Here is a 21,210-nt window from a genome sequence, read left to right as displayed (position 1 = left end):
ACTCTGCTGAAGATCATTGACTTTTTCAAAGATATTTAAAGGCTTTGGCATGACTTTCTTCAAAATGAAAGTAAAGTCACATAGATTTGTGGAATGGAAAACATTTATAAGAAATGTAATAGCAAATAATTAATATTTCGTGCTGTTTTCAGGTAAACATACAGTTTATCGGATGTCAGCTGCCACACCAGAGGAGAAAGATGAGTGGATAAAATGTGTAAGGTAAGACGCAAAAATTGTAGTAAATATAGGTATCACTACTCATCTTAATTCTTCTGCATATAATGAGTTTTAGTGACATGTAAATTTGCATTTTATAGTAAAAGTAATAGTATTGATACTACTATAGAATGTAAATGTACTTGGACCAATTGGGATATACAGTAGACTCTTGCTAATCCGGCCATTCCTTGGACAGAGGGATGCCAGATTAGCGAGAGCGCTGGATTACTGAGAGTGCATAAAAATGCTCATTAAATCTTCTAGAAAATAGAACATTCCACACATAGACAGTGTGGCGAGGCTCACAATTCATGATATTGCAAGGACGAGTAATCCTGCCTCTTCTATGCAGTTACCAATTAATATCAATTGCAGTAACAATTAATACACGCTCAGACTAATATACCATCATAATTTTATTCGCTTAGAAGTTAAAGGCTTTCCACCAAATTCTTGTGTTTTTAAAAGAAATGTAGTGCATACGTAATACAGTACAACTAGTCTTGAATCCCAAGATGATCTTAGCAGAGAGAGAATAATAATAATTTTTAAACTATATGCATATGACATGTTGGAAAATTAAGGATTCTGTCGATATAATGGGCCCATCAATACAGAAACTTTCAGTGCACAGGACAATTTATTTTTAATAATGTGAATAAATAATTTTCAAAATATGACTCGTTTTCCGTAGTAAATAGTGTAAACTTTATAGTTGTAAAATGTAGAAAGATTATATTTATGTTAAATTATATACAAGTTAATTTAGTCTCGATTAAAAAACAAAGTGCATGCCTTTACTTAGTTAAGGTACCTTGCATTTAGAATTAGAATTTCATAAATAATGTTATTCAGTAAACTGTTTTACTCTTTGTGGTGGTTAGAGTTTTGTTTTGGCATTGAAGTTTGTTTCTCTTTTAATTTGTTTTCAATGCTAATAAGCCAGATTCCCCATAAATTGGTTATAGGTATTAATATTATTAAACAGGTGTCAAAAGTAAAATATTTGAGCATAAATGAATGTGCACATGCAAGAAGGTGACTTCTCAAAAAGGGCAAGTTTTCAGGAGAAGGTTAAAACTGATTTGTATTTGTACTTAATGCAAATAAAATTCCTTGCTTATAATACCTCAGAAAGGCAAGCATTATCATTGTCTATTGATATCTATACTAATAATAAATCTGTAAGCGAAATTTTTCTGGTAATTTTCGATTTTCCAAAAATAATTGGTGTTAACATGTATAATTAATCATCCTGAAACCGAAAATCGCTTTTTTGAAATTTTTGTCTGTCTGTCTGTCTGTCTGTCTGGATGTTTGTTACCTTTTCACGCGATAATGGCTGAACGGATTTCGATGAAAACTGGAACATAAATTAAGTTCGTTGTAACTTAGATTTTAGGCTATATGGCATTCAAAATAATTTATTTAAAAGGAGGGGTTATAAGGGGGCCTGAATTAAATAAACCGAAATATCTCGCTTATTATTGATTTTTGTGAAAAATGTTACATAACAAAACTTTCTGTAAAAATGATTTCCGATAAGTTTTATCCCAGGCAAAATTTTGATAGGACTGATATTTAAGTCTGTCTGTCTGTCTGTCTGTCTGTCTGGATGTTTGTCACCTTTTCACGCGATAATGGCTGAACGGATTTCGGTGAAAATTGGAATGTAAATTAAGTTCATTGTAACTTAGATTTTAGGCTATATGGCATTCAAAATACTTTATTTAAAAGGAGGGTTATAAGGGGGCCTGAATTAAATAAACCGAAATATCTCGCTTATTATTGATTTTTGTGAAAATGTTACATAACAAAAGTTTCTTTAAAAATGATTTCCGATAAGTTTTATCCCAGGCAAAATTTTGATAGGACTGATCTTTAAGGATATAGAAGAGTTTTAAAATAAGAATACAATACATTTCCACCGCCACCTCAGATTATAGTCTCGTTGTTCCGTAACTTTTATGTGCAAAATATTAAATTATTTAGTAGGAAGAAAAACAAATTTATTCATTCTATGGCAGTAGTGCATAGGAGATCGTGAATTCTTACATTTTCGAAAGAAAGAAATATAATTAAGTTATATATAGTAGATTGTATTATTTGCTGCATCACTATTTAAGTTATTTAATAGAGCAAAAATCTGAACATCGATATGTGACATAGGAGTTATTGCAGGAACGAGGACGATGGCTACAATGAAATCAAAACAAATGACTCCGTCTATTTAAGGCTGCCTTGACGTTTATCGATATTAATATACAGAGAATTGTGTGTTTGTATGCTGTAATCTTAGAAGCTAATTAACCTTCACTATTTAAAATTTGTAGTTTCTCTAGACGGATATAATGCTACAAATGAGGACTGAGGTAAGATGAAAATAAATCTGTACGCACAGAAGACTTGATATTCTGTAGAAATATTGTATAACTTAATTATTGCAACTTTATTTGGTCCACATAAAATACTCTAATTTTATACGCTCATTTTACCATAGAGATCACTGGAGGTGAATTATTTTAAAAGGTATCATGAAATAGCGTTCATGCGTTCATAGTTTACCCATATTCGTTTCCTGTGTTTCTTAAAATAATATTTATGTAGTGTACCTCATTTTTTTACACCGCCTCAATTACCAATACCAAAAACATTAATCAGAGTCTATAATCAGTTACATGAACACAAGCCATCTACAACACACAATAGAAACAGGAACTCAAGAGTAAAAATGGCCTGCTGATATACCCACACACTCTAAATACGGGACATGACCACAGATGTTAAGGCGTGAATAAAAAATAAACTTGACAAAAAAAAAAAAAAGTTGTACAGTAAGGTTAACATAAAAATGATCTTCGTACACAATCAACTCTATTAATTTGGAGTGATTTATTAAAGGATGCATTCAAGACTAATTTAGAAAAATGTTAAACGAATTATCTTTGTACCAAATGAGTGGTCTCTGGACCAATTATTTAAATATAATTTAAATTAAGTAGCATATTAAACGATTTATTCTTTTATCAAACACGAATGATCCCTGGACCCAATGTTCTATTTTAATTATGTAATTACTTTATATTTATTTCTAATAAGTGCAGCGGAGTGCACGGGTACAGCTAGTGTTGTAATAAAGAAGTTGTGCAATAAGTAGAACCTGGAATTTTAGGTGCTAAAAGTTAATATTGTTCCTCGGTATAGTTATAAAATAGAAGCCATGTCTTTCTTGTCATTTAGTATTTTCCTTTTGGTACCATTAAAGGTCTCTAATCCTCTTAACTACCACTTACAAATTAGCGTATGGTTTACAAGATCCATTACCCAGTCCTTGTGACCCTGTTGTCTATTATTACATAATGGAGTCTGTGAACTAGGCTTAAAACCCTCCTCATGGGCATCACATCTATTCATCTACACTCAGTGTCATTCTTAAATTTTAGCACCTAAAATTCCGAGCTCTAGCAATAAGACATGTGACTACAAATCAGTTTTAACCTTCTCCTGAAAACTTGCCTTTTTTGGAGGTCACCTTCTTGCATGCACACATTCAAATATTACTGTGGAACGAAAACTAGATTAGTTACCAGTTAACCTATAATTATACCCAAATTATCCCACGTTGGTAAATTGTAATTTACTAACAAACTATTAATGATATACAATGGATTCTGGTTAATAGAACCACGTTGGGACCATGTGTCTAGGTTCAATTATGTGGCTAGTCTTCTTAACTGAAATTAGATACATATATTGATGTGTACTGTATTTGTCTCTCTAAGCTTGATCCTAATACGCAGCTGGTCCTACTAACTGCGGAATCCACTGTATTACATTTATCAAAAACATATCCTAAACATGTCATGTACAAATACATGAATTTGGTTACTTATCGCAGCTGGTTCTCCAGCAACATTGCTTTGGATGTGATGTGTCATTTCATACTGTGGTAAATAAAAACAGTTTTTTTAACACAAATTTTTAACACTCCATGATAGTTGTGAAATAGACAATAATATATATTAAATTGGCATGTGTTTGAAGATTAGATAAGTTTTATTTAATAAATTGTAACATACCCAAATTACCCCGACACCTCCCCCTCCCCCCCCCCATTAGAAGAAAGAAGAATGTTTTGACCTGTTTTCTCATTTAATTTATTGTTTTTATAATTGGGCTGTTTGAGACTATTGATTCTTTTGCTGCTTTTGAATGACAACATTACTGAACTTGTGTGATTCACGTACTATATTTACCCAATTATAAGATGACTTCGAATTTAGAACAATCCTAATTTCCAATGGCTTCCGTAGAATTTAATAATAATCGCTATCATTGTCGTCACCATCACTATCACCATCTCCATCATGCCTTAGGCAGTTTATTGCCTGTAGCAATTGGTATAAGTTTTAAGTTTTTAAGAAAGTTTTATGTTTTATAATAAGTGTTAAAGTGAACATCAAAGACAAATACATATCTTGGTCTGTCCAACGTTTTCTTTGATGTCCCACGTTTTTTCTGCCTATAGGTTAGTAGTTTTTTTTATAGGGTTTAATTTTATAAGGTATTTTAGTGATTACTTCATATACAATTTCACTAAGGTTGTAGAATATTTAACAAATATCAAGCTTCTTTTACTTCTGCAAAATAGATGGATCCTCCTTATGAAATGAAATTTGTATACCCATCGGACCTAACAGTCTAAAATTTTACTTTGTGTATATAGACGAAGTAAATAAATGGCTTTATGGGGTAAATATTTGGAACAGTTCCCCTCCCCCCCCATATATTATGCAGTTCGATACTGTTGTGAACAAGCAGACAGCAGGAGAAACGACTATAGTGTTATTATTGTACAACATAAAAAAATTGACGCAAATTTTATATTTTTCGTAATACGCGAATTCAAGACGAACTACCATTTTTCATTTGAAGGAAAAATAACTCGTCTTATATTCGGGTAAATACTATATGTTCTGTTCTAAAGCAACAAGTATGGCTTTTGCTGCATTAAATTTGGTTTTCTTGTTTCCTACTGTATTAGGCCTACAGTTTGAGAAAGTTTAATATATTTCTGCTCTTGCCTTATTTGATCTGTTCATTGAGTTGCTGGTATGCTTAAAAGTGTGTTTAATCATTAAACAGTCTGATAGAAATGTGTTTTTTTCTTGTTGCAGACAAAGTATTAGTCACAATCCCTTCTACGACATGCTGGCTGCACGCAAGAAAAAGGCACAGAAAACCAGTGCCCACCACCATCATCATTCTAAAAGTTAAAATCGACTCTGAAGCACAGTGATCATCATATTTATAGTTCTCATCCACGAGAACAGGACTTGATTTTACTCGAATCGTGCATCTTCCACTTCTGAAACCTTTATCATCAGATTTTTCTTCATTGTCTTCACTTTAATTCTTTATTAGTGTTTACAGATCTGTCACTGTTATCAGTATCTACATGTACAGTGTGTTTCTAAAAGTCTACGCATGCGATTTAATTGTACACCATTAAAAATACACTGTACCACCATTTAAATGCTTTTAGCTGAGTTCTAGGGGGGGAACAAAGTAACGTGTGAATGTGGGCTATTTTGAGTGAGAAAAGTAGTTCAGACTTTAAATAGATTTATTTTAATTAAATATAATCTATACAGATATATTCTTATCGACAAATAAAGTGATTTGTGGTATTTATTACAAAGTGGAAAATATTTTGTTGCCAAATAAGTGCATATTATTTACTGGGTAAAGTATTGTAGAAGTTATCACTCGAATATGCATTTATCTGGTATACATAGAAGATTAAATTAAAAAGAATGAACTATTCACTCTAGACAACAAAGTAGTAAATACAGTTTTGTGCAATGCATCTAGTGTACATACAGTTTTGTCAGTAAAAAGGGCAGCAATGCTGTAATTTTAATATAGTTATATTATTGACATCGTGTTTGAGTAGGAGAAACTTCATATAAGAAAGTGATAAGACAAATTTATAATACTTTAATTTATTATTTTGTAATGATTGTTTATTAGATTAAGCAGCATTTGAATTCAGAAGATCTTTCAGTACTACATCGAGGAATGTGTGAATGAATGTTTTAAGTTTGGGCAGTAAATGTAGAATAATAAATACAGATTATTCAACAAAGTGTAGGTTGTCACAATCAGTATCTCCATGGTCATAGCTACGACTTTTTAAATATAACAATATATAACGGTCAATGTTCGTAAATGTTTTTAACTTATTTCAGTAGGCATGAATAATTGTAACTTTTCGAAATACACTTCATTTATAATAATAATAATAATTTTAGTATTGTATTCCGGACTGTGCCGGATGTCTAGAAAGTTTTGCACTATTTCAAAATGTATAGAAATTTAATATGATTTACTTATTTATGTAACTACTAGTTTACGTATAAGGGGCAATCAATAAGGGTCCGAACTGCCTTGAATGTGAGCAAGACACTGGAGATAGGAGACAGAGAAGTTATCTAGAATCAGGGAAATGTCTGAAATGCTTCACTTGAGAAAAGCAGAGAAAAGACTAGCCATAAGGCGTATTTGGAGAGATTCTAGGAAAAATCACGATATGTCCTTGGCATGTTTATGTGTGAAGCTCAGTTCTTAAAGACAATCTGACACTGTTTGATAGACTGACTCAACAGGCATGGAAGCATTGATCTTCAATGACATACAAATGTGTGTTTAACAGTAAAATAAATACAAGTGCAGTTCGGAAATATATTGATTGCACTTTATACATTTCTTTCATCACTTACCTCCATAAGATTTGGCATTTTTGCCTCTTAGATTTTCACTTTAAGGATTTCGAACAAACTGTAAATGTTCAGAAGTGGAACTCCTTGGTCATGTTGTTAGCGTTAGGACGCACACACTTATAGATCTTATACAAAAGAAAGAAATTCCTGCTCTTGCTTGGAATTGAGTTTTAGTTCTTTGGTTTTTTTAACCAGAAGTACTACCACTTAAGCTACAATGGAGGACAATAATTCGCTTTCAAGAAGTATTTTTATTTAAAATTTTAAAAATAAAATTGTTAACTATAGTAATGTAATACCAGATTTGCAATAAAAGTAAACTAAAATTGTAGTTGTGAAGTGTTTCGAAAAGTTATGGTGAAAATGCTGCAATAAAATAATACAGTATAATGCTTTATAAATATGTAAACTTCCAAGTCATGTGATCTCTAATAAAAAATAGAGCAAGAGAGCTATTGTAAAATTTAAATTGAAAAAAGTTATGCAAGAAAACAATCAGATGTCTGAACAAAATTAGATATTATAGGTTAATGAAAAATCTCTCCTTGTAATAGTTTACAGTTTAACCGATGAAAGGTCATGGATCGAAAGGAAAGACAGAAACTCAGGGTAGAATTGTAAAATGAGAAGTGAAGTTATAAAACGCAGCTGGCAGAATAATCCCGGTGATAAAACTACTATGTATGTGTATTCACAACGAGAAAGTTTAAAATTTTAAGTGATTTTTTTTTTCTGCAACTAATGAAATGTGAACTAAGTGCACTTGAGGTCCCTTTTATGGGGATGGTTCTGGAAAAGCTCTTAGTTTGTATAGAACCAATGTTTTATACCAATGTGAAATGTTTCTTGTATCATAAATAAGTCGATATTGGAAAGTGTAGCCTAGTTTATTTCTTTGAAGACGTCAACCAGTAGTTCTTAGCTCATACAAAGGCAACTAATGAAAGGGCGAACTGCCATTATCATAAAACGATGTAAATAATAGTGGGATATCTTAGCACCAAAGAACTCGGATATTAGATCATGTAGTACAACAACACTGATACTGATATGGAAAAGCAAGTTTTGGAAACAGGTTATTCAGGTAGAGTGTAGCAATAAACAGGGGCTCGATTTCGTGGCTACATTCATACCATATTTGTTGGACGTTATTTCATCCAGCTTTTGTACTGTATGTTGCGTCACTTGTGTAACTGTTGGTGGCCAAACATACATTTGTACGCCACTGCAGTGGCAAGTGTATTTTAAAAGCTATGCAATAATTATTGAAATTGTATAGGTTAAATAATAATAATAATAATAATAATAATAATAATAATCATTCTCATGGAAAGGATGGGTCATTTATTACATTTCAGATTGTCCTAAAGATGGAACTTGTATGAATGTATATAAATTAATGGAAGTTATGTTTTGTGTATTTAAAACTATAGCAGTTTACATGCAATTCAACTTCCCACTGATAGTAATTGATATTTACTACATTGTTTATATTGGCATTCTGTCGTCAAGTAATAATTACACTCTTTATTATGAGTTTGACTCATAACCAACTCTCTGTTATGTGGAAGAGTACCAATGAACTAAAGAAAATTTAAGAAGTACCCACCACACTATCTACACCTGCTGCTTAAACTGTTTGTGTATTTTAAATGACTGATTGTTTTACAGCAGGGCTGCCAGATATCTCACACTATAATAAAGGATAATAATAATCTGTGGTACTACAGCCCATGTCAACATGCCAAAGCAGAGGTGGACTATCATCCAACCGAAATAGAGGTATCTCATGGTTAGCATAGTGATCCCCTAAGCCATTGTAGCTGGCTTTCGTAACCAAATTTTGCTACATATCATAGCTCTCCAAGTGCATCACGATGGTGGGTGGGCACCAGTCCCATTCACTGGTTGAAATTTCATGAGAAAATTTCTTCCTCCATGAGAATTCGAACCAGGGTGCATTCCATAACGTGAGTCCGAGGCAGGATGCATTAGACCACTATGTCACGGTACAAGACATAAAGGATAGAAAACTATAAATACTTCTCAACATGTAAAGAATGTAAATCATTCTGTGACAAATTAGTATTTAGCTTTTAGTAAATTTTCATTTTATTGTCACACTGTCAGCTGAATGGCTTCCCATGCTGCTAGTGCAGGTTTGAATCCTGGCAGCACCAAGTGGAATTTGTGATGGACAGAGACAGTGCTCGGTGGTAGGTTTTTGCAGGATACTCCCGTTTCCCCTATTGGCATTCCACCATTAGTCCATTAATCATCATCATGCAGTACTCAAGAACTACAGCTTCAGAGCATCACTCATAAATGGGGACATTTGGGTGAATTTCGCAATGACCTACCGTTGGCTTAAAGAAAATAAGTTTGTACATTTATTTACATAAAAAAATTACGTTTTTATTTGTTACTTTGAGACGTGTTCTCGAAGAAGTTCAATGTTTCTTTCAAGATATAATATAAAACATTATTAAAAATCAATGAATCTGCTTTATGTTTGTTATATTACGTCTGTCTACTTCAAATTCGTTTGAGAAAACAATTTTTCAAAATGCATTTAAAGATGTTGAGGCTAGCAATTGGCTGGTTGTCCTTTTCCCCCACTATGGGCTGTAATGCCATAGATTTATTTATTATTTATATTTTGTTTATACAGAAACGTACTAATTTAGCAACATTTGACACTTTTTTACCCATATCTTTGAAAACCGCGAAAAATATTTAAAAGTGCACTGGTGTACATTGGTATATTCAAATTTCAATTCCATTATCAGACTATTTATAGTATCCAAAAAAAAAGAGTTACAATTTATAAACGAGATCCAATTTGTCATGGATTTGAGTGAAAATTGTAATTATTTTTGAAGATATTGTAGCTATAGTTTCAAGAGCTATGGTAAAACTTAAACGGCATTTCTGAAATAGTTTCAAAATATCAATCAGGATCTCATGAACGAATTACAGGAGGTACAAGACATTTCTCTTGTTATTTTAATACAGAACTTCCCTTAAAATCATGACTTCTGGCAAGCCTGGGCCATAATGTGTTTCTGAGATAGATATAGTACTAGTAAAACAGTGAACTATAATACTACTGTAAGTATTACAGTTTAATAATTTTGATAAGCTTGAATTATGGCGACTTAATAGTTGTGATAATATTTTAACTACTCAGCAATTGAGGGTGAAAGGAACTGGCTAACCTACCCATTATCTTCTGGCTTAGTTGCCTCGAACTGTTGACTAAACATACAATAATGGTGGTAGCTTAAATAAAGAAAATTGACAAGTTTCGTTTTGTAGGTTTTATGTTTCGAGCCCAGGAACTAAAGCCCCCTTCTTCTCTAATCGAGAGACAGCTTCGCTTTTAACTTGTAATGAGTGAATATGCTGGCATTTCAGAAAAACTTGATGTTCAGTCATCTGTTCTTTGCAGAGAATACAATACATATTATGACCATTTCTTAATGTCAAAATAATGCTTCATATTCTTCTAGGCTGGCAGAGGTGAATTTCATTCCTGTCATGGTTGTATCTCTGAAACAGAATTGATTACTAGTGATAGGATGCTGATCATAAAGGTGAGAAGTAGAGAAATGTTAATATCAGTCTTATATTTAAAAACCAGAGAGCACCTATTAGTGATTACCTGACAGAAAATTGAAACTGTATGTATATACTGTACTATTAATCAGTGCAGTATTGTATGGTTCTTGTACATCCTCTGGGAGAAAGTCATATTTTGAAATTTTATGTCAAAAAATCCATTTCCCTGAATTGAGTATGAATCTATGATATTTGGCTTAGCAGGTACAATAAGCACAAGACCATTGCAAATGTTCGAAAACGTAACATGATTTGTAAAGTAGCCTATAATGGCTTGTGAAAAATTTTGTTTTCATTTTTATTCATAATTTTCTGTCCAAAGGCAGTCCTTCACTGCAAACTCAGCATTCTCCAATCGGTTGCCTTTCATTTAAAAATATTGATAGAATTTTTAATTTGGAAATATTGCAGTTAGGCTTAGACCACAAAATTGATAATGGTAAATTTAGACTTCAGTTCTCTACATTAACAGAATTTGTAAATTTTCTTTAAACCTTTATATTTAAGAAGAATTGTATTTTCTTTTATTTCGGTAAGCGTTGAGCTGTTTTATATTATTACATTAGATGCATGTTTTAATTATTTTTATGGAAGTTCTTTGTAAGAATTCGAGTGTCATACAGGTTCCATCTTAATCCACATCAAAATATACTAAAAATGAAGCTTTAATGTTGTAAGTGAAATAATCTGTTATGAATAAACTTATTTTCTTGTGTAATCCTTGAGCGAAAATTACATCATGTCTAGGGATTGGTTTACATACCACATTGCAGTGCTTGCTGCACATTTGTCTAAGGTTATCTTTATTTGTAACATATGCACAAATTAGATAAAGATCTGTGACATGAATTATTATAGTTTTCTAGTAGAATGAAAATTATTTGGACTGTCTTCTATATAAATTTATTTTCAAATTTTTAAAATTCTATGTTATAATTACGTTTTTAAACTGAAACATTTTGAGTTACTCAGTTCTGCTTTATCATTGGAATGTTCACCAACATTACTTGAAATTAATGTTATGAAAATTACACATTTGAAAGCTATTACAGAAAAGACTTTTATCATTAAGAGTGCACAACACTCACAGTTTCAACTAGTCCTGAGATTATGGTGTATGTAGTCTCTCCAGGATTACAGACTGCATCTCAGAAATTGCTTCACAGTGCTTTGTTTTATTAAGGGTTCAGTAGCACAAATTAATTTGTTTATTCTATGTTTCAAAATGATGATAATCAAAGATATTTTCATGTTGCCTATCACAACTGGATCGACTGTCGTTTGAGCGTCAATTACAGTTGTTAGAGTACCAGGGTTATGTAAAACGTGTGTTGAAGCTTGATGGAATGTTTTATACTAATAGTATTGCATTATTACATACAATGTGCTTCGATTATTAATAATGACCTTGATTTTACATTGCAGCTTAATATAAACATTTTTTCTTTACAGTATTTCTCTTATTCTTTCAAGAATTGCACCTATTCTCGTTTCACAGGTTGAGCCATATTTTCGAAGTCTTATACTATCTTTCGTTTTGATGTGTATGCTCTATTATTTATTTATCAGTGATTATTAAATTTATTATGTTTAAGGCTAGTAACAACAAAAGAAACTCCATAGAATTTTTGAAATTATAGAATCATTTCTGCAGTGACACAATAGCTTGCAAGCAGGCCTCTTTCTGGCATTGGTCATAAAATGGCAGCAAAACTCGAGAAACAGCAGGAGAGAATTTTTCTTTATACAGTGATAGTACAGAGTTGTTTCTGATCTCTGATAACGAATTTGAATAACGTCAGGAATCACACCAACAGCTGAATTGTGGCGAGAGGTGACAGACCAGTAGTGAGTGATTTCATAATCAGAGTGCACGGTGTATCACAGTAGCAATGCTCAAGAAAATTGAGCCTTTTTGGAGGGGGTACATAACAACTCTTTCGGATGCCAAGTACAGTTAAGTGAACATCATAGAAGCCTGCAAAAAACGTGGTTTCGTTATTTCCAAGAAAGACATCTTGTGTGTACCTAATAAGCAGGCTTCGAGACTTTGGACCCGATACAATAAGTTTACTGTGCTTTTACTATAGGTTGTTGACTCGCTGCAGGTGGTGAAAGGTAGAGATGTGTTGAGGTAACAACGTTGCTATTTAGAGTAGAGTACGGTAGTATGGGGAAACACACACATATGTACATTCTGAAAGTAAATACACATTACACAATGACAATGTCAAGAGAATATGAAAAGCATTTATTATCCTGTCTTTTATAAGCATTTGTGACTAATTATACACAGTGTTAATGGTGAAAATATACATGTATCAATTTTAATATCTTCATCTATCCTATTGGTCGTATTTAGAAATTGCAGTTACAGTACCGAATTGCAATGTACTACAAAATACATTTTCAGTGTCTCAAACGTAAATCTTTTTCGGTTATCTGCCAAACACAGTTTGTACTGTGAAAAGCTGCGCTCTATGTCGCATGACGTGATAGGAGCAAAACGAAAAAACCTAACATCATTGCAGTCTCTAAGAGACAGTCCATTATTCTCGAGTACGGTAACTCTATATCTACTAATTTGCAATATTTATATTACACAATGTTCCATATCCGTTACTTTTACATAAAATTGATTTCCACTTCTGTTTTACACGTTTAATAACTGGTGTACTTGGTGTCTCATTAATTCTCTGTGTCATTTCCACAATTAATTTGAGGGCTTCCGGCATCTCTTGCTTTGACTTTTCTAACCGTGTAATAGTTTCAGACACAGTTTGAAATTAGGTTTGTATGAAAACCAAATTATTCGTCAGAACCTTCAAATCTAGAACGTTTTTCTTTGGGTACTTGTTGGCATTCATTCTACAGTACCCCCACCCACTGTAGCCTACGCTTTACCACTATACTCAGTACGCCGTTATGCGGATTTCCCACTGAACTGATCTATTGGGTCCGAAGTCTCGAAGCCTGCTAATAAGACTGGCAAAGCTCGGATGGAATTAATTCCAGAGTGGAAAAGCAAACAAATCCATCCCCCGTCACAAGTTGCCGCATCCCATGGGAGGATACAAATTAATTCCATCTTATTAAATACACAGAAGATGCCTTTCTTGAAAATAACGAAACCTCATTTATTGCAGGCTTCTTTTATTTTCACTTAACTGTACTTGGCATCGGAAAGGGTTGTTATGTACTCCTCCCAAAAAGGCTCGATTTTCTTGGGAATTTCTGCGGTGAGTTGCCATGCACTCTGACTATGAGATCACTCAGTACTGGTCTGTCACCTCGCGCCACAGTTCAGCTGTCGTGTGACTTCTGATGCACATGATGTCATCCACATTTGTTATCAGAGATCGGAAACAACCCTGTAGTACTCGTCTGTATCATACCAGTTGCTGGAAATGATCTCTGCCTGCATCTTGGCATAACTGAACCGGAATATTGAGAAACCCCTCATGTCTAGAGAACTAAACTTTTCAGGAGGTACAAAAAACATTTCAACATCTGCTGCTGTTATGATAATCCGAATAAATGTATTTATGGGTAATACTGCTCGATTATCAACGTCAATACTAAATAATCAAACAAAATAAGTAAATCATATATATAAACTCTATAGCGTATTCTCGTCCCATAAATAAATTTAAGCATTTTAACTTAAAAATTAAATTCAACAAAAATAATAAGAAACAGTCTATTCCTCGTCCAAGATCCTAGATTTGTGCTAACACTTAACATTTTAGCTAAAATAAATGTTGATGGGAATATGTGGGGTTTCTCTTCATAATATGAGTCTACATGTTTAGAATAACATTGCCTGGAAAAAGAACAATGGTGTTTCTGAATCAGAAATAAGGATCCGGAAATCTGCCTATTCAGAAATACGTCATTCGGAATAACTGTTCCGATTTGGAAGTACAGGATTCGGAAATAAGGCTATTTGGAAATGAAGGTCGTCAGAATAAAGATTTCGGAAATACGACCGGGAACGCTCAACAACTGATTATCAGCAATTGTGCAATTTGTTTTTGCACCAAAGTGACACAGAGCAATATTTATCTGAACTTGAAGCTTATGTGACTTAACAATACACTGATTTCTCTTACAAGTACGAATCAGATATATTTTCCTGGCAGAGGTGGTCTGTATCACTATGCAGCCTGCTTGCAAGTTGTTGTTTGCTTAGAAAATAGTACTGCATTAATGTAAGGCTCAGAAAAAAGAAAATGGTAAAATACAATTTAAAAGTGAGATTCTTGCAATTATAGAAAGTTATAATAGGTTAGATATGATTCCATATAGAAAAGTATGAAACATAATGGACACAATCTTCATGTTAGGAAAAATAAATTACACGGAAAGTGGCTGGAACTGTTTTAGCTGTAATAATTATGTACTTCTAATGAAAACATATCTATGAAAGGTATCTGGGGAAGAAGTTTCATTGTTTGAACATACAATGTTAAACTCTATGACTGTGTCTAAAGTGGTGTGACTATGGATCAGGTTCATGATAGAATTTGGTAGATAAAAATTAAGTCATTGAAGTGTGTGTATTCCATAGGACTTGTGATAACATTCGCAATAGTTTTCCAATTAATTCACACATCAAACTGCACATAATTTAAGAATGTTGTGATAAAATGAAGTGATGAAAGATAATGCTGTAACATCTCACAAGCAAACATACTGATGGAGGCAGATAAAAAAGTATTTTTTTTTTCTTTCACCATGTTAATAATGTCAAAAGAAGTGTGAATACAAATTTTGGCCACTCGACCGCAATTACGAGGGCTGTAAAAAATAAGTTCGCCAGGGACCATTAATAGAAAGAAAACACAATGTCATTGGAAAAATTAATTTGAATAGACACAGCAATTGTTGAGATAGTTTTTCAACATAGTCTCCACTGGAATTGAGACATTTGTCATATTATGGAATTGACAGAGAGGTGCAGACGGCTTTCAAACTCAGGTTCCAATCCAGGAGGCTGACTTCTACAACACAAGAATAAAAAAATAAAAAAATTGATCCCATGGTATGACAAATGTCTCAATTTCAGTTGACAAGTAGCGCAACAATTGATGCATCTATTTCAATAAATCTTTCCATTCAATTTGTGTTTTTTTCTGTAAACGGCCCCAGAGAAAATCACTTTCTGGACGGCCTCGTAATTGCGGTCGAGTGGCCAAAATTTGTATAAGCACTTCTTTTAATATTATTAACATGGTGGAAGAAAAAAAATTTAATTTTTTATCTGCCCACCTTCAGAATGTTTGCTTGTCAGATCTTTTTAACTATGCTGATTAACTGTGTTACTTTTATGTGTACGATTTCATTAGCATTGGCAAATACAGTATACAGTATGTATATTTTCCTAACAGTGAATTGTTTTAATGTTTCATGCCAGCAAAGAGAAGGAAGAATATGTTTTATGGATTTTAGGATGACTGATAGAATATATTCTGAAATATACTAAATTGTGTGTATTGTTATAAAATTTTTGTAATAATTTTTACATCGAAAAGGAGGCAATTGTGTATGTCAGCATTGTTTGTTTGTAAGTAAGATTGAGTATTTTCATCCATTACTTTTTTTTTCTTTTTTTTTCACTAAATATCAGTTCTATAGAAATAAAAAAAGCAGACACATGTATTCTTTGCCATTTGAATCTATAAAATTACACAAATTCAATATATTTTAAGTATAAGTGTAAAATCAAGGTCTCCTATTGTGAATTATAATGCAGTAAACTCTTATAAAGAACAAGATTGTTGTTTAAAAAATTCTTCTAAGGTGTTTGCGAAACAATGGAATTACGACATTGCTTTATTGACATACATGGAAAGAATTTACAGCAAAGTGAATTTGTAAATTAAATTTTAGAGCATTTTTTCTGGTGATATATATGAAATCAAGATGTGCTGTTGTTCGAACTCTGGCTTTTTCAAATGTAAAAAATAAGTGGAAATTGATGTCAGATTTTGAGGTTACGTATAAAAAATCGCCATGTCTAATTTTCATGTTACAACAATTCATATAATAATAATTTATATCTGAAAGTTTCATTAAACATAAGATGAAACAACTTTGTTTCATAAACAAACGAGGTAATTGTGCAATTTTAAGGAAAGCTCTGCATTAGTAAATGAAAACAGAACAACCAACTTTTTATGAGAGATTACTGTATTGTACTTGGTAAAAGTGCTGATACAGAATATCTTGAAATGATCCTATTGTGCGATTATGAACAATTAAAAGAAATGGAAATACATCCAGTACAAGCTGTCTGTATAAGAAGTGTGTATTGAATACATATCATCTCAGAACTGAAATATTTCGATTTGAAACTTAAACTTTATTACCAATGATCAAATGTAAGATATTAATAGTAATATTCGTAAGAGTTTCATCCCTCCTTTTTATGTCCTCTCTCCTCAGAGGTCATGCAATAGTTATTTCCATTCTTATTATTTTTACTGTTTCTGCCACTTTTTGGTCATTTAAATCTACATTTTAAGTAAAGCTTTGCTTTAATTGTGTGTAGTGTATTTCCATATAATTTGGACACTTTGTGTTATTATCTGCTATTTTGAAGCAGATGTTATGAAATGAAATCGAAAAGCGCATGGTAGAGAGAAAACTATAATCTGTTGTCATGTAAATGCTACAAAATTCCTTTCAACATTAAAGAATATCTTTTCAATTAAAAGTTTCAGGAGACAATTTGTATTACTTGTAAATGTACTCTAACACTACAACACAGAAAAGGATATTAGAGTAAGGGTGGAAAGTGATATCTCCTCCTTCCCCCCCGTAAATGTCGAGAAAATTACCACAAATTTTGTTGATAACCTTAAAGCTTTATATACAGTATACAATACTGTACTCTTCGACTAGAAAGCAGCCATTAGAACTATAGCTTGTGCCTCGAGTTAAAAAATGATACAAATCAAGTAATTAGTATTATTAAACAATTAGGCAAGGACATTGTTTTGCTGTGGTAGTCAGCACATTGTGGATTGTATGGAAAAGGGGTTGAAAAAACACTAGCAATACAAGTAAAATCCACAAGCAGAAAATAAATACCTTACACATAAATAAAACATCAGATAAATTTTAAATAAAATATATATATATATATATATATATATATATATATATATATATATATATATATATATTGTTAAAAATCGGGAGAAGTTATATATAATCTAAATTTAATTATTATTATTCTGGAAAATTAGATGTTGCAAAATTTTTACTTCTCAGTGAACATGATTGCATGATTGATTGCCTTTGAAAACATTTATTAGATTGGGTCTCCAAATTGTGGGTTAAGTAACAAATGGATGCAGCATATATTAGTAGCACTTGTGGAGCTCAAACTTCCAATGAGGTGTCTTAAAGAATCAGTAATAATAATAATAATAATAATAATAATAATAATAATAATAATAATAATAATAATAAAATAATAATAACTATAATAATAAATAATAATTCATTAATATTAATGTGCTAGTCAACAGTGGTTGGCCAATAAAAGACTAGCACAATAAATTCAATAATAGTACAGCAATATACGTAGGTAGAAAAATAAAGTTTAAGAGTGATTACCTGTATTAATTGAGACATAAATAAAAACAATAGTAAATTCTAATCAGTGATATAATATAATACAAAATATCAGAAAAATAACATTGAATAATTAAAAAGTAGTAATATAGGTAGAAATTGTTTACAAAATAAATAAAAGATTATGACGTTGCCAAGAACAAACTAAGTCTATACATTGAATGGGTCGAATTTGCAGCCATACATGTAATCATTTTTAATGCATCTGGAGACTGGAGGAAGAGAAGATAATAATAATAATAATAATAATAATAATAATAATAATAATAATAATAATAATGATAATAAATATTCTTCTTCTTCTTGTTCAGCGTCTCACTTATTAGACCATATTAGACCAATGGCCTGTTACGATCTCTCACAGGCATAATCATTAAAATTTTTCATACATCTATACCAGATGGTCCATTTCAGCACACAAATGAAATAGAGATTTTAAAGGTATCTGAAAGAGCAATATGTAAAGTAACGGATGATAGGAAAATTACAAGAAAAGACAATGACTCAGTTGTTCTAAAAGGAATACAAGAGTCTCAATGAAATAGTTACTTAAAAAGAATCTTGTTTTATATATATATACACGAAATTGGATTGAGCAGGGAGTTTATTTTTGTAATTGAGGAAATATTTGATCAATGCAAGCACTATGAGAAGATAACAGTAATGATACTATCAAATAGTGAAAGTTTGTTGCAGTGAAATGTGGCAAGAATGTACCGTAAAGATACAGTAGTAATTGATGGGGCCAAAAAACTGAATCGTTTCCTTGGATGTTTTGTTAATTTCGTATTTGTTAAAGCAATTCTTCCCTGTTATTTGGTATATAGTTGTATACATTAACATTGAATCTTTTATAATGTTGGACAAGTAAATGTAAAAATTTGATTACGTTGTCTTTTACAGATACCTTGTACAGGTTGTTTTTTTTTTAATGTTCAAAATTTCCGAGTATGGTTACATAACCTGGTTGGCAGGTCATGCATTTGTGGTAAAGTGGAAAGAGCGCACGTTTGGTGTGTGCTTCACCAAATATTTTATATACATGCCAAAGAATATTTAATGATTGTTGTTTCTGTGACGGTGAGTATGTATGAATCTGAAGGAATTGTGTGGTGTCATGAGGCCTGCATTAAAGTATGCTGTGGGAAAGAGTCATCGTTAACAATTTCCTTTAGCTGCATAATTTTTATACATAAGTCGTGATCCTCCTTCCCCTCGTTTTTATGCTGTATCAAATGCCTTTTTTATACTCAACATGTGTATGTGTGTGCGTGTTTTATATGGAGTGGCTATGTTAAAAAGCATGTTTATCAATATCTTTGTTTGATAGTATTCAAGTGATACATGTAGTGTGTATATTTTGCTGTACATTTTAAGACATTTATTTTGTGTATCATGTATTGGAAATTGTTAATTATTTTGTTACATATCATGTGAAAATCCAAATGTTTAAATTTTGGATAGAATTATATTTTGTATTTAAGTGATAGATTTATTTCAGATTAAATAGTATGTATAGTATTTTAGTAGATGTAAAAATTTGAGTTTCAGCATCACCATTGTTCTTTTAATACCTTTACAGTATGTATGTATAGTACCTTCAAATTTATTGGTAAAAGAAAAAAATTTTAATAAAAATATTTATTATACATTTTTGTAGTACGTATATATTATCTTTCACTGAATTACTTGTTGACAAAAGAACCAAATTTCCTTTTATTTACTTTTGTTTCCTACTTGTAACTAGTTAATTACCTCACAAAATATGCTGCAAAATAGGTACTTTCTCCCTGTTCCAAACAGTAAATCGTGTTCTCTTTATCCTGGATATGATAAGTTGTAAAAAATTTTACTTTTTACGAAATTTATTTATTTAATCTGGGGAATTTAAGGTCATCAGGCCTTCTCTACCACATCACCAGATTATAAATGGGCATATACAAAACACAAATGCAGAGAGAAAAAGTAAATAAGAAATAGAAATAAAATTACAAATACAGATATAAAAAGCACAAATGAAAAAATGCGAAAAGAGGGGAATAGAATAAAGTAGAAAGATAAGATCACAATGGGCACAAAATGCAACAATTATATTGATTATGCTGACTGCCTAATATATTAGTGATTGAAGAAAGTGACTAAGTACGAAACAGTAACAATTTCGAAACATTGGTAATAATTATTGTGATGTACTGAAGTATGTCCACCGCTCCACCCATCCTTCATCATTGGCAATCAATATACTCAGTTTACTGTATTGCACTCTACGCAGTAAGAAAATACTTAATAAGTTTGTTTTTTAATACTGTTGAATTCTGACAGTGTCTGATGTCACTGGGTAAGATATTCCACAAGTGCGATAAGGAGATTGTGTATGATGATGAATATGATGATGTCTTATGTGTTAGTATGGCTAGCATGCGGCTATTTTGCGTGCGTGTGTAGGGATTATGATACCATGATAGGTAATTATGTTTTGAATGTGCTTACAAGCAGTAAAATTATTACTGCCACCATCACCGTCATCATCATTGTTATGTATATATTGAATTAGATGGATCAAGACTGACTCCAATTAATACGCATGTATTCATAGTTAACTATCTTAGGGCTAACAAGCAAGATCGCCATTTTGTTCAGCTTGTTCATTGTTACAGGAAGAGGTTAGTCTGCAGAAACAGTATTTTTGGTGTTACATTCATATACTATTCTCGGCAATAGTTTCCCTCACATTTCCGCACTTGTTTAGCCCTACTTTCCGCTGTAGTTTCTCTCTATTTTCTCTCCAATTTCCCTCTATTTTTGGCTCCAATCTCTCTCTATTTTTCCCTCTAGTTTCCGCTCCAATTTCCTTCTACTTTCCCTCTATTTTCCTCTCTAATTTCGCTCTATTTTCCGCCCTAAATTCCATCTATTTTCCGCCCTAATTTCGCTCTGCTTT

At 32.0% G+C, this 21,210-nt stretch overlaps 1 protein-coding gene across 4 annotated transcripts in view; it reads left to right on the top strand.

The window, feature by feature from the left end:
• The window catches only part of step (cytohesin steppke), a 371,199-nt gene extending 351,279 nt beyond the window's left edge, over positions 1-19,920 (top strand). For all 4 annotated transcript variants that reach the window (XM_069839622.1, XM_069839620.1, XM_069839624.1 and 1 more), the window contains 2 exons: positions 153-222; positions 5,400-19,920. In XM_069839622.1, coding sequence (XP_069695723.1) covers positions 153-222; positions 5,400-5,499 — 170 coding nt within the window. In that variant the 3' untranslated portion in view covers positions 5,500-19,920. The remainder of the gene's footprint in view (positions 1-152; positions 223-5,399) is intronic.
• The last annotated feature ends 1,290 nt before the right edge of the window (positions 19,921-21,210 follow it).

This window comes from Periplaneta americana, chromosome 11, assembly GCF_040183065.1.
Source record: "Periplaneta americana isolate PAMFEO1 chromosome 11, P.americana_PAMFEO1_priV1, whole genome shotgun sequence".
NCBI classification, from domain to species: domain Eukaryota; kingdom Metazoa; phylum Arthropoda; class Insecta; order Blattodea; family Blattidae; genus Periplaneta; species Periplaneta americana.
The sequence above is the reverse complement of the archived record's forward strand: the minus strand, read 5'-3'. Positions and strand labels throughout refer to the sequence as shown.